This window comes from Aptenodytes forsteri, unplaced genomic scaffold, assembly GCF_000699145.1.
Source record: "Aptenodytes forsteri isolate BGI_AS27 unplaced genomic scaffold, ASM69914v1 Scaffold167, whole genome shotgun sequence".
Classification (NCBI taxonomy): Eukaryota; Metazoa; Chordata; class Aves; order Sphenisciformes; family Spheniscidae; genus Aptenodytes; species Aptenodytes forsteri.
The window spans coordinates 631304-645927 of NW_008795926.1; the positions used below are offsets into that span (position 1 = coordinate 631304).

General features: G+C 41.9%; 1 protein-coding gene across 1 annotated transcript in view; it reads left to right on the forward strand.

The window, feature by feature from the left end:
• SEMA6A (semaphorin 6A) overlaps positions 1-14624 on the forward strand; it is a 115681-nt gene that overhangs the window by 72834 nt on the left and 28223 nt on the right. The window contains exons 11-17 of the mRNA XM_019473595.1: positions 976-1107; positions 3876-4031; positions 5745-5921; positions 6637-6777; positions 6873-6953; positions 8931-8989; positions 10829-10849. Of these exons, the coding sequence (XP_019329140.1) occupies positions 976-1107; positions 3876-4031; positions 5745-5921; positions 6637-6777; positions 6873-6953; positions 8931-8989; positions 10829-10849 (767 nt within the window). The remainder of the gene's footprint in view (positions 1-975; positions 1108-3875; positions 4032-5744; positions 5922-6636; positions 6778-6872; positions 6954-8930; positions 8990-10828; positions 10850-14624) is intronic.

Sequence of the window (14624 nt, forward strand, 5' to 3'; positions counted from 1 at the left end):
CAATGTATATATCTTTATGAGTTTAGTTTTATTCTCTGTAACAGTATTATAGTTCCTACATTTTTTCTTTGGTTTATAATAACCTACTAGCTAAAAGCAGAATTGAAAGCCTCAGCCAGCTGGGTTCATGCTATTTACCTGATAAAATCAAGCAGTGAAAGTCAGACACGAATACAGTAGTTCATGTGTAAAAAAATGAAAGGTGGATAAATGAATAATTCATGCTTCCAAGTGACTGACCGTGGGAAACCCCTAAGCCTTTCAGAACGTATGTAGTAAGGATATAATTGTGTTTAGACAATGCTATCGTGCAGTTGCATGCAAATAATCAAAAAGTTTAAATTTACAACTTTATGATCTAAAAATAAAATTGAATTTGCTTCTATAAGCTCTTTATGTCTCATTGAGTTAAGCCAATTCCTGAGCATAGTTAACTCCTTTCTGTTGGGAAAAATTGGTGGAGGTCAGGCTGCGGGAGGATGGAGTAATAACTTGTAAATGCCAGGTAAATGGCACATTGCAGCATGCTCCCAGGTTGATCAGCACCAACTTCTGAACTGTCTGCAGTGTATTTTTGAGGCATGACAAGGACTGTGAGAATTAATACTGAGAGATGTTATGACTTACAAGAAGTTAAATTTCCAAATAATGGGCTCTGAATGAGACTGGCTATTACTCCTCATGCATCGCCAGTGGTACGCAGAGTTTCCCAGATTCTTTCCCTTCTTCAAGATTATTGCAATTACTTCTTTCTATAGAGGCTTTGAAACAAATTGTGCTGGCAGGAGCTGTCTGCTGATTGGTATATTTCAGGCTTTTCCATGGGGCTGGCTTTTCCTGTCAATACTCGGAGGTTACAGAGTTCAGGATTGAGTAGCCTGTGACAGGAAGACTTCTATACAGCATGTTTTTCACTCAAGATTTTATGCATAACTGCAGAATGAGTAACAATTTCTGGGAAATGTCACTTTGCAGCATCCCTGGCTCTGCAGTCTGTGCCTATGACATGCTTGATATTGCCAATGTATTTACTGGGAGATTCAAAGAACAAAAGTCTCCAGATTCCACATGGACACCAGTTCCTGACGAACGAGTGCCCAAGCCCAGGTACGTTTCATGTATAGGGATCTTGTTCTGTTCTGCATGCAGCACAGAGGGTTTTGACAATTTGAACAGCCTTGTAAGGTGCAGCTACAATTGAAGATACATGTCGTAACGGTAAAGTAGAAGTTGAGTTGCATTTAGTTCTAAGGTATGCAAGTATGAATTTTTCCACTTAAACAAGATTTGTGTAACATAAATCAGGTCAGCATCAGATCTACTTGGTCAGAATAATCTATCACTTAAGAGTGGTGTGAGTTACACACCTGTTGCAAATTGGTTCAGTAATGGATATATCTCATTACAAAGCCTGCGCCAGTTCTGCGGTTTGCTGTTCTGCAGTTAACATGCAATTTATGTGCCACAGAGGATGCATCATGGGGAGGAAAAAACAGCATTCCATCAAAATGGAGATTCAGTTTACCTCATTCCTCCTATGAGTTGTTTTCCCTGCTTCCACTTCCCTCCTGTTTGCATGTGACTCCTCTCTTCATATTTCCTACAAGCACCCATTTCATACAAGTTGCTGTTGACAGCCACTTGTTAACTCATTTACACCAGTTGCATTTTGCTCTGAGAATATGTTATGTATGTTTTACATTGCCTGTGATACGTTGCATAACTTCAAAGGAAAAACACATCTGAAGCTCTGTGGTGGCAACTGAGCTTCTACCTAAATCCGAAGTTGGCCCATCATGTTTTAGAGTTGCCGAGTATAGTATTCCTGTGCTGTCTTTATTCTGAGGTTGTCACTCAAGAGAAGAGCCTGGAGGTGATTGGAAGATCTGGTAAATTCTGTGTCTGTTTTCAGTCTGAGCCTTAGTAAGGCACCTCCTAGCACTGTTGCTGGGTTTTCTTCTCCTTTTTGCAGTGTTTCAACAACTTGTTGGCATGATGGGCTGCCTTGGTAGTGCAAGGCTGCATGAGGGCTCCAAGGTCGTTTGTTTGGAACTTACTCAGATAAAGAGTACTGGCAGGGAAGGGGGAAAGGAGAAAGAGAAATCTTCTCTGTCAGTAGGAAGGAAGAGAAAATTGCATTGTGAGTTTGTGGGATGAGCCAATAGCAGGCTAACAGTTATGGTGAAGATAATATTGCTCCTTCTAAGTCAGTAGGAGATAACATGAACTGAATTGGTGAACACTGTTTCATGTAACATTTGGCCATCAATCTGCTTAATAGAATTAATCATTACTTCTAACTCATGTTGAAATGCTTGAGAGGCACAAGATGCCTTTGCAATAAGGTCATTTTTGTTTGGATATCTCAGTATGGTACAGAAACATTAGTGCTCCTATTGATCCTAACATTTCTCAGAAACATACTGGAGCCTTTCAGGGGCCTCGCTTCCTTTTTTGGCTGAGGTGCACAGCAGGGTTTACTCAGTTTTATGTTTACTCAATTAAACCAGTTTTGAGATTAAAACAGGATTAATCCAATCATGTGATTAGGATTTAGGAGGAAATAGGCCTCCAGATTAGATACACAGAAACCCTCGGCAGCACAGTGCCAGAAGGCTGCTCCCCAGAGTTCTCTGGGAATATCACTTCATGAATCAGTGCCCTTGCAAGGACCTAGGAGACCGGTGATGCCCTTGGTTTCTCCTTCTCTCTCTCTGTTGCTAATTCTATATGCAGTTACAAGACAACCAAAATCTTTTGGATAAGAAGAGGCAGAGCACACAGTCTCTGCGTGTAGTGTTCATTGTGCAGCTGTGTGGGACCAGACTCATTGACCCAGCTAGTCCCCTCCAGTCCTGGGCTACCTTCCGACATAACGTTTAGTTACCTAAGGTTTGAATATTTATCTAAATCTGAGTGACAGATATGATAGGACCAGTGCTATATTTTGTTCAAGTTGCATTACTCTGTTGATGACAGTGGCTCTACCCATGTCAGAGCAGATGAAAATTGGACACTGCAGCGTGTTTATGAGTGGGTGGTCCATCTTTCATCTTCCCATCTCACAGTGGCTCAAAGGCTTGAAGAATCATAATGCTCTAGGAAATGGGATCAAATGGACCTTTTGTTGGAGAAAATAACCCACAAAGTATTAATAACAGGCAAAGCATTTTGCTGCTTCCTGTGTAGAGTTGACCTGTCCAGGCAGGAAGGTTAAGTTACCTCTGAGGAGCAGGATAGATTTTAGGAATCTAAATCTGAGCAGATTTGCATTTAAGTTGTCAAAGAATGATTAGATAACATTTCAGTGAAAGTCCTCAATGTGCTACTGTACTTAAATCGTCTCATCCAAGTTGAAAGAAGGCTAAAACCAATGTTTACACGGATGCTTGCTGGGTTGTCTTCTCCAATAGTTCACTTTCTACCAGACAGGACTGAAAGCAGCATTCTTTCACATGTGCTAAAAAAATTAACTTCCTTCTGTATGTTAGGGACTGCTTTTATTCCAGGAAAGAGCAGTCAAGTAGACAAGTTACAGATCAGAAAGCACCTGTGCCCAGTGGGCAGCATCAAGCCAAATGCACACATGCAATGATTAGGTTCCATGTAAGTGGATGAACTGCAAACTGTGTGTGTCACACTCCTGCTGAAGAAATGTCTTTGTGCTTTTAGGTGACATGTTAAGTCCTTTTGAGTGGAGGATAGAGCAGGATTTTAGGCTTGCCCTGAGGGGCTGAACAAGTCCACCAGACTTCCCAATCCTCCATTTAAACCCTTGTAATACACATCAGATTTCACTGAGGGCCTCATTACAAAAGGAGATTTGCACTAGGCATCAAATAAGTGTTCTGGCTTTACCCTCTTGTTTTATTTAGGCCCGGTTGCTGTGCTGGCTCTACATCATTAGAAAAATATGTAACCTCTAATGAGTTCCCGGATGATACTCTGAACTTCATCAAAACACATCCACTGATGGACGAGGCTGTACCTTCCATTGTCAATCGACCCTGGTTCCTGAGAACGATGGTCAGGTATGTACCTCCAAGTGGACTCTTGTCCTCATCGTAGCTGTCAAGTTGTGCTAATAGGCTTGCTCAGAATACTCTCAAACTCTGTAAACATCCTCGGTGTGCTGGGCATGAATCCAGCTAGGAATGATGGCAGCACTGAGCAAATGCTGCAGAACTCCCTGAGCAGCTTTCAAGATAGGAAAAAACCTCAGCCCTTTCCAACCACACTGTGCTGAAACGGGATCTTGAAGGAAATGCCGTGCGGGGAAGGTTGACCCCCCTGTTGGCTTATGGGTCAGTGTTTGAGACAGCTCTGTAGAAAACTTTGGGCAAGGATCAGCAGACAGCCCAGGGATATGTACACAGGATATAAACATGCCTGCCAGGATATGTTCACAGGATATGAAGATGTCTGTTGGGATATGTACTGGTATGTTTTAATGTTTACAGAAGTGTACACGCAGAAGTAATCACATAATCTGTATCCTTTCTATGGCAACAAGAGAAAAATAATAATGAAGAGATTTGAACAAAGACTCGTAAATCAGCGAGCCTCAAATACACCATCCCCTTCCTATCAAAATACATTCCCACTCTGCTGTGGTCACTATACTACTTATCTACCCTCCAGTTGTGAACAGAATAATGTGACCAACTTTTGCCATATTTTCCTCTCTTCCTCCATACAAGGGTAGAGTTTTGTGCCGGGCAGTGTTTAGCTCTGGAAGGGTCTGACTTAGTTTTACTAATGTATCTTCTGTCAGGTTTTTATGTCAGGTTGTGTACCTCCAACCAAAGACGAGAGCAGCAAGCTCTGCGGAGTGCTTTCCTTTGATTGCCGGTACCAGATAACTGGTACCAAATCACCAGTACTCGTTTTCAATGTTGTGTCAATCCCAAGATTCAATATCATCTCAGCACTGAACTCACTTAGTGGCAGTTGTGTGATTATTTTTAGTGAGGTAAAATGGCATTTAGCATCTCACTATTGCACTCACACAGCTTTTCCTGCCAAAAAAGTTGAATGTAGATCAGTTATCATTATTGCTGCTTTCAATGTGACAGAGCTCGAAATTAATCAAAAATTTCACTGTGCTGATTTTCTTTCCCTGCCTGAAGAAGTCACCAGGCTAGTACTTTGCTTTTGATTGGAAGGATAATTCCTAAATGGCCTCAGACTTTTAGCACCCCTTCAGCTTTCTGCGAACACTTCTGCTAGCTATTGGACATATGGACGTGCAGACAAACACACAAAAATTCGCCACCATTTCGGGAGCCAAACTAGTACAGTCTGTGTTGACTTGTAGGGTTATTCAGCTAAGAAAAGTGCTTAAATATATTATATGGTTGCTAGAAGGCTACCCCACAGTTATCTGAACTGTGCTGATTTCTTTCCCTGCCTGAAGAAGTCACCAGGCTAGTACTTTGCTTTTGATTGGAAGGATAATTCCTAAATGGCCTCAGACTTTTAGCACCCCTTCAGCTTTCTGCGAACACTTCTGCTAGCTATTGGACATATGGACGTGCAGACAAACACACAAAAATTCGCCACCATTTCGGGAGCCAAACTAGTACAGTCTGTGTTGACTTGTAGGGTTATTCAGCTAAGAAAAGTGCTTAAATATATTATATGGTTGCTAGAAGGCTACCCCACAGTTATCTGAAGTGGAAAAAGTGATAAAATAAATGGCAATCTAATCCCAAGTAATGCAAAATGCTGTATTGTTACTCTAGATACCGCCTGACCAAAATTGCTGTGGACTCTGCTGCCGGGCCGTATCAGAACTACACTGTGGTTTTCTTGGGATCAGAGAAGGGAATCATCCTGAAGTTCTTGGCACGGACAGGAAACAGTGGTTTCCTAAACGATAGCCTTTTCCTGGAGGAGATGAACGTTTACAATCCTGAAAAGTGTGTATCTGATTCTTTGTACTCATGTATGGGTGACTTTGAACTTCCGATTTCCCAGAGAGTAGGTTGTCCCACGAAAAGGGAAGTGGTTAGAGAAGCCAAGTTTTTTGAGTAATATTAAATTGTTTGGGGAGGGGATGTCTGCTTATCAGTCTCTACATTGCAATAAGATATTTTTCGTTCAGTATGTGTAGAAAATAGTCCATCCTATGCAGCAGTTGATGGATAATTAAAAGTGAAATTCTGCAAAGGAAGATTAATTTTCTAATCCTATAAAAACCTGATTCCTCTCCAAATAACTCAACAACCAGCAAGCCGCTCTCCAAGGGAAGTTTCCTGCATTTCAGCCTTCCTCAAATATGCCTAAGGGGGCTTTGAAGTGGGCCATAATCATGCAGAAATTTCAGCTACTTTGAGTGCTGGAGAAGAATAAACACAAAAAGTGAAGGGCCCTCAGAAAGCTTGTCTGGTGTGCTGTCTCTCGCCACTTCTTATTCCCCTGTTCCATGCATTTTTAATACTCGCTTATATGTCTATCAGTGTTTTTAGTGGCTATTGTGTGTTCTTTTTCCTTGGCTTGTTCAATTTGACCTTTCTCAGGGTTTTTTTGTGGGGTTTTTTTGGGGGGGGGTTTCAGCTTGAGGAATCATTAAGTTTTCATCTGGTTTCCCAGCAGAACTCATTTATAACCTTATCTCACATTTTTCTGAATCAGGTGCAGCTACGACGGTGTGGAGGACAAACGGATAGTGGGCATGCAGCTTGACAAGCCCAGCAGCGCTCTGTACATCGCCTTCTCCACCTGTGTCATCAAGGTTCCCCTGGGACGTTGCGAGCGTCACAGCAAATGCAAAAAGTACGTGTTTTCTGGTGGCTGTCAGAAGCCTGCGCACCAGGTGTGGGGAAGGCAGGAGCACTCATGAATGCCACCTTATGCTCTTCTTTCTCAAGGGCCTGCATAGCATCCAGAGATCCCTACTGCGGATGGGTGAAGGAGAGTGGGGCGTGCATGCAGCTGGTCCTTGGCTCCAAGTGAGTAAGGGCTCTGCCTGGATGGCCCGTGAAGCTCTGGTGGTGGCACCGGCCAGTCTTGGGCAGAGCTATTTGAAACATGGGACACTTAGGGAAGGAAAATGTGGGAAGTTTTTGTTTCTACCTTATTTGCATTCACCTCTGAAATGTCTCACGAATTTTTTTGATGTGAACTCTCAGCTGATTGGTAACTGCTGAAAGAGGAGGAAGAAGAAAATGAAAGAGCTGTACTAAGGTCCACGTGTTGTTGAAAGGAGGGAACTGGATGGGTATGTCTGGACCAGCTCACACTGGAGCCATCACAGCTGATTAAAGAGGCAATAGAATCCCAATTAAATTACTGAAGCAATTTGTCCACTGAAAACAAAACCAGTCCTTCTAATTTACTGTGCATTACTAAGAGGAATCACAGAGCACAGTAAAAGCTTAAAGCAGATTCAGAGAAGTGCTGGATCTCCCCTTGCTTAACTGTAGAATTTAATTATTTTACAATAATGAAGGTCTGTGAAGGTTTGTTTAAATGTGATTACTAAAGCCTCCTTGCAGGGAGCAGACCCACTTCAGACCTCTCATTTCTTGGCCACATCTGACACATCTCACACGTGCCCACTCTGAGGTACAGCTATGCTTCCTCAAGGTAGTGGTGTAAGTGTGGTGCAAACATCACACAACCTCAATAGCCCCAGAGCTGGCCCCGCTTAACCCTGCTTCTGTATAGGTCTGCGGTATATAATGGATGAGTTACCATCCCTGTGCTTGTGTCATGTTCTTAATTTGCTATTTCAATTCAAATTGTTTGTCCACTGGGGATGCTATAGCTGTATCTGTCTGTATATGCTTTACTACGAGAGTGTGGACTATTTCTGACTAGACATTTGGTAGAATAATGTTGAAATAATGGGTCCGTATCAGGTTTTCTCAGCATTCCCAAGGCGCTTGAGTCTTTTTGCATTTCCATGGCAAGCTGTAGGGGACTTCTGTACCTTACTCTTAAAAGCAGCTCCTGTGTTTATCAATAGATCCATCGAGACAGAGGCAGCACAGCTTGCGGTGCTGCAGTCCAGAGGCGAGCAAGGCAGGTCACTCTCTGTCCAGTGCATAGCCCTTAGGAAGGGGATCCAGATCAGCTGTAAAGATGTCTGGTGAACTTCTAAAGTAGCCAACAGGAGGCAGAGATGTTAGGTGCCCTCCTGGAGCAGGTGACAGTTGAGCAGGAGTTTTAAGAACATGGAGTTGGGAATGAGGTGCCTGCAAGGGTAATTATGCCTCAAGGGCAGGATCCTAACTAATGTAGACAAGGGCTTGTGTTGGTGGTTTTCCAAAGCTCTTGTCATTTGCCTTTGACCGTACAGGAACTTGGAAGAACAGCTTCACTAGTTATCAAAAATCACAGGCAGAGGTTAGGAGCGTAAACTGGGCATGTCAGCTAGAAAAGCCTATGAGTGTTTTTCAGTAGGGCCCCTTGAGTTCAGTGGGATACTTTCTGTGGACTGGACCTTATGCCTTGCAGCCTCGTCCAGCACAGTACATAAATGATCGCTGAAATGCAGGTTGTCTTCCCCCAGCACAGTACCTACCTAATGGGTTAGCTTCCTTCTCACATCAAAGTATCAGTGCACCTTGTCTCCTATATGGACAAGTTAAGGTAGGATCATAATTGCTCCCGATAATGTCATATATTATAGAGTTAACCATTTAAAAAATATGACTCTATTTGCCTCCCTTAACAATGAGGCATGCAGTGGATTTTAAAAATGTAATACTAAAAAGACAAAGCATCATCAGAAGCCAAGAAATAATTAAGCAACGATGAATAACTCGAATGTCTATGTTGCAATTTTTCAGCCTTTGTGTGGAAGTTCCAAAGAAATGGCCAGTTTCATGGCAGGGCTTTATTTCAGTTGCACATGTGATTTCTTTCTGGTAGTGCCTGTGACTGTTGTTATTCATACTGTTTTGTTTCTTTGTATTATTTAGACTGGCATTTGAACAGGACGTAGAACATGGCAATACAGATGGCCTGGGTGACTGCCAAAGTAAGCAAAGCTTTTACCCTCTATTTACCGTGTGTCACAGCATCCTTCTGAATGCCTCCAATCACCGTTACCTGTCGGGCATTCTTTTGTAGCAATATAAGCCACAACAGGGACAGCAACTGCGGCTAGTGATGCAGGTTCAGAAAAGGAACGGTTGTTTAAATGTATTTAAAGAAAATAGCCCAGTTGGTGTAATTTATACAAACACCAGACTTCAAAGCAGTTATGTAGTAAGAACACCTCAGTTCCAGAGGATATTGATTATAGCAATGACATAGTGAATTGGGTGTTCATTGTCTTTATTAGCCATAGTGGTTGGGTTGTTTATGTAGATGTACAGAACTGGCTTGGTTTCTTGGTGTAGACTGTGACTTGGACTACATTCCCATGCCACCTTGTGTGAGACAGTGAAATACATCTTCAGCTTTGGATCCGGATCAAGAAGTGGGAACTAGTTAGTTTGTGAATCTTAGTGGATTTTACACACAGGCTGAACAACATAGTGGTATTAAGGGTCAGGTACTACTGACCTCGCCTAAGATATTTTAATTGTAAACCTTAGGTACTGACAGCGTGAGTTGGAAGCTTAAACACAATCTTTAAACATTTACATTTTGCTCTGAGGTGCTTAAAAGTGCACAGCTTGCACTGCATGCAAAGAAACCTTGCACGCCGATTTCTGAGCCTTCAGGTATACCAACATCTGTGTTCAGGACAGCTCTCGTTCCAAACGTTCTTGCCAAGGTTGGTTTAATTCTGAGCCCCAGATATTATTTATAAACCTCATGAAATCAAGAATCACATTCTTTTCAGTGCAATTTGCACTGATGCCTGTAGATGCAATAAAACTGCTGAAGCTGAGGAAGTAAGGTACAGTGAGAGAGTCATTACTTCTGGAATACAGAGCAAAATAACAGAGGGCTGGAGTGTGCTGTGGGATACAGTGCAAGCCAGCTGCTCTGGAGAAAGCCAGAGCCTTCTCATGCCTTGTGTGTCCTTGTTCAAGAGCCATTTATTACTGTGATCACTGTCCTTGAGGGAGTACAAGGATTTCAGCCTCTGCAAGCCCTCCATCTCAGCTACACCTCCCTCTGCCTCCGCCCTAAGATAGGGTTACGTAGGCTGCCTCTTAAGTTTTTTGAAGGAGGTGTACACATAGTCCCTCCTGTGCTCCCTGTAAAATGGGTTAGCACCAAAATCAGGTCAGTTCCCAGCTGGTGCAACTTTGCCCTTTTCAGCCAGTTCTGCTCTCCTTGAGCAAATAGGTTAGACAGGAGTGGAGTGTACCTGGTATCAGTTAAATATAAAAGAAGGGTAGGAAATTATACAGAAACAGCACATTGTGCTCACGGAAAGAGATCTGCTCCTGTGCAGACAGCAACAAAGCCCATACCCTGCTTAAATCCCTCTTTAGCCCTGAATGATGCATTGAACCTTGACACTGCACAGGGGTAGATTTCACTCCCTGCTAACCCAGCTGATCTTATTACTTCATGTGGTATTGGGTCATGTGAGTTTTGTCCTCATTGACTCAAGTTGCTGGCTGCATCACTTGTAGTGCCTTGCATTAGATTAGGATTTGATCTTGCAAAGAAAGCCATGGCAGGGACGACACTGGCCTTCCCACTTGGTATCCTTTGTACAGGGCTGGTCATGAACACTTTCAAAGCTAGACATTGTTTTCAGGTATGTCTGAATATTAGTTTTGCCTACGTCCTTAGCGTACTAATCACGTACATATAAGTATCAGCTGAAGCATAGAAGGTTGCTAGCAGCAAACTATTAAAAAGAAAAAACGAGAGAGAAATAATCATTTTTCCCCTGTTATTTGTCTTTCAGATTCCTTCGTAGCCCTGAATGGTAAGGAAGTTCTTAGTTTCATTATTTACTGACAGCAAATCCGTTTTGGAGGAATCACTTTTAACTAAACTTTTAAGTATTTTCATACTTTTGTTTTATTTAATGTTTCTTCCCAATTTATTTTGTTCATAGACATTTCAACTGCTTCACCTGATCGTGAAATGTCTTACGACACAGTGTATGGTCAGTTTATGGGTGTTTTTAAAAATTCTCCCCAGATCCTTGTGTTAGCTAGTAGTTCCTGTACTCAAATAGCAATTACCCTTTTTTACTTGTTTTGTCTTGTTTTTGAGGGCCTGATTCACTAATCACAACTAGGATTAAGTCATACCTCTTGATTTTCAATCCCTCCTTTCTAGTCCTCCCTCAAAACTGTCTCCATTGAATTAAAGTCGGATATGGCCTATTTTAGTGGCACGCCAGCAGACATGATTAAGAGCATGCTTCATCTAAACACTCAGGCAAATGAACACTTGGGTACAGTGATGGATCTTATCCGTTCACCAGGAAAAACAAGATAGCAGCTCACATCCCACTCACGAGTCATCCAGACTGGTGTCATGACTGCTACAGCAGCCAGTCAGAGATACCTTAGGGAAAGGAGCAGAACTCTCCCTGGGTTACAGAAAGATCTCTCATAAGGAAAATTAACCTGTTACCCATGTCAGTTGAGACTGGGTTATGCATCAATTCCTGAAAGTTCCTGTAACTTCTAGGGTGAGTCATTTATGTTGTCCATGCTTGCAGTATCTTAATGCCCGAATGGTGCCTGGTCTGTAAAAAAAAAGGGATTCACATAGCAAATTAAATGACCTAAGCTGAAGAAGAGTATTTCTGCAAGCCTAGAGTAGCAGTTTCCCATGAGGCAGCTGCTAATCTATGCTTACAGTACTTTCCACCACTTTGTTCTGTATATTTGGAAGTGGATTGCGCTGGTACTTGGAGTGCAGAATAAATGTCTTCATGAGGAATTATTGCAGAATAAATAATCACTTTAAATTCAAACCTAGACTTATATTGCAATAGTTTCTCTTTATAGACATCCTGAACAAAGACAAGTACTCAGAAGCTAAGAGGATGTGTGGTATTGCTCCCAAGTGAAGTCAATGGCAAATTTCCATGTGGTATGGGAGCTTACTTGTGAAGTTGCTTTCAGGCTGTAGAAGACTAGCAGTTTCTCAGAGCTAGGGCAAATTCAACATGTTTGGCTGAATGTAGCAAGAGGTAGGTTAGTGTGTGGTTGCAATGAACATTTAATTGATCCCTTCATCTCATGCCTGCAAAATATGTAGGTACAAAGCAGAACCAATGACAGCTCAGTACAGCAGTATATAAATAACTGGAGGCACAGTAATACTGTTCAACATTTGTAAAAATAAAATCAAATTCCCCATGTTGTTTATTACCAGGAAATGGAAAACATGCAGGTGAAACTTGTTTGAAAGTACGGTAATGAAAACCAGTGAAGGGAATATACAAAATCAAAGACAAGTTGAGACTTAATAATGTATAGAAGACTCATGGTTTCATCTGCATATACAGCTTGTACTTTCTTTCATTTGAAAATTGCTATATTTCCAATGCACAGAGTAGTAATTAAAGAACAGTAATAATAAAATCCATACTGCTGAATGTAAAGAAAAATAAAATGGCCTTAGGAATAGTGCTGTTGTGCCAGAAATGTCCTAGGTTCCCTGCATCTAAGCGCATTCATAGGCTGCACAGTTACAGCTGTGAGGCTGTGGTGCTGGATCCCGTCAGCTACCATATTAGTAGGCACTTTAGCAAAAGCTGATATTTTAATCTGACCAGGAAAACATAAAAATGGTTCAAGTGAGCAGCAGAGTGAAAAAAGCTGCAGTCCCAGGGAGAAGAGGTTACAAAAGGGGTCCATTCTACTGTCCCAACACGTCAAGCCCAAAGATAGATTCCATGAATTAACCCAGCTCTTCAAGGAGGACCCTACTGCCAGATGCAATGGAGAAATGCTGAGCCAACATTAACACTGGTTCCCGTTCATGCCCTGTCTTTTGCAGATTATTTCATTGACCCTCCTCGGGTACATCCTGATAATGTGGTCTCTAGGCAAGCCAGCTCTTCCTTTCATGGGTTTTGTTGAAACACCCATTCTGATATACCCAGTGTTTCTTTTCACGTACCATGGCAAAATACAAAACAAAATGTGCTAGTCACCTCTGTTGATCTTCCACGCGAGGAGTGTAAAAAATTCCAGCATGAGGTAGTAAACCAGTCTCAGTAAACGTGCTCATGTTTGCTAACTGTAGTGACTGCTCTTTTTTTTTTCTTGAGAAAACTAAAATTTTATAAATGGTGCACTTTAATGTTATTGACTACAGTTAAATGCATAAGTAAATGGTATTTCATAATAGATTAAATCTTGGAACACTGGGATATACCAGAATGCCAACCAAGTGAATGCTCAGGGTGCTTTTGGATCCAGCGGGCTAAATATATCCAAAGGCTTCTGAAACTCCAGTTACAAAAGAAGTCTTAAGTCCTGATTCCCTTCATTTACTCCACTGTAAATCAGCTCACTTCAGCAGACTTACTGCCAATCTGTGGCAGTGTAAATGAAAGGAGAACCAAGCCCTTAATCTTCGTATTCTTGGCATCAGTCTCCTCCTCAATTTGGCAGATGGGCTCCCTTTTCTGGGGCAGTCTCATGTGATCAGTTGTAAACAAGTAAAGTACAAAGTCCACACAGGTGACTGTTCAAGTGCATCCTTTTGATGCCCAAGGAGAAGATAGCAGGCTGAAGGTCTGGCTGCAGGAGGTCAGAGAGAAATGATGCAAGAGCCACATATTTAAACAAGGAGATTAGGCTAGATTCCTCTGCAAAATTGTAAGCAGCTTCAATTACCTTTTGGAAACATCAATTCTTAGTGAATTGGGCCCTTATTTTACCCCCTAGCCATAGTCCTTTCTCCCTCTGTAGTATTGATTTAGCCTTTCCCTCTAATTGTCTAATTAGGTTGCTATAGCTGTTAATAGGATAGTGTGCAGACATCTTAACCTCTGAGATCCTAATGACTTGTGCATATTAGAGCGACTATCAAATACGTATTGAATCCCTGTCTTTGTTTTAAACCTGAAAAAAACATCCTTATATTTTACAAGTGCACTTCAGAATAAGCTGTAGTTACAGAAGTGCAGCCCTTCTGAATCATTACCCATGCCCGTAGACACTGAGTGCTTTTACTCTCCTTCTGTTACTTGATTACAGCACTCCAAAAGTTCTTACAAATAACGGAAGCACCTAAAACAGATTTTTTAAAAGTGTGTCTATTTTGGTTTTTACATGTTTGCTTTAAACAAAGAAGTTTGAAAAGCACTGTGTCTGCAACTTTTTGGGTGGATTGTTTTAAAACAAAGGCAGTATTGTCTTTTTAGATGTTTAGGTATTAATCAATAGTAACATTGAGGTACTGGCCACACCTCAGGTATGCTAAAGCCTCTTAAATTGCAGTGAAGCCTATTTACACAGTCAGAGTGGTAAAAATGGTGTAGTGGAAAAAAAAGGCCCACTACGTGCTGCAAACTATACAGCACATTGTAAAGGTTTAATAATGGCTGTGTGTGAGAGGGCCAGGACTGGGTTGCCTGCCACTTCAGTCTTTTCTCTGTTTATGAGAGAAACTTAACCAGCTCATACATTTGTGGTGCCACTCTACTCAAAGGTGAAATTCACCCAGTGGGACTGACTCTTCAGGCACTTACAGGACACAGTGGCTCCTCTGCTTACAGGGGGAGCCCC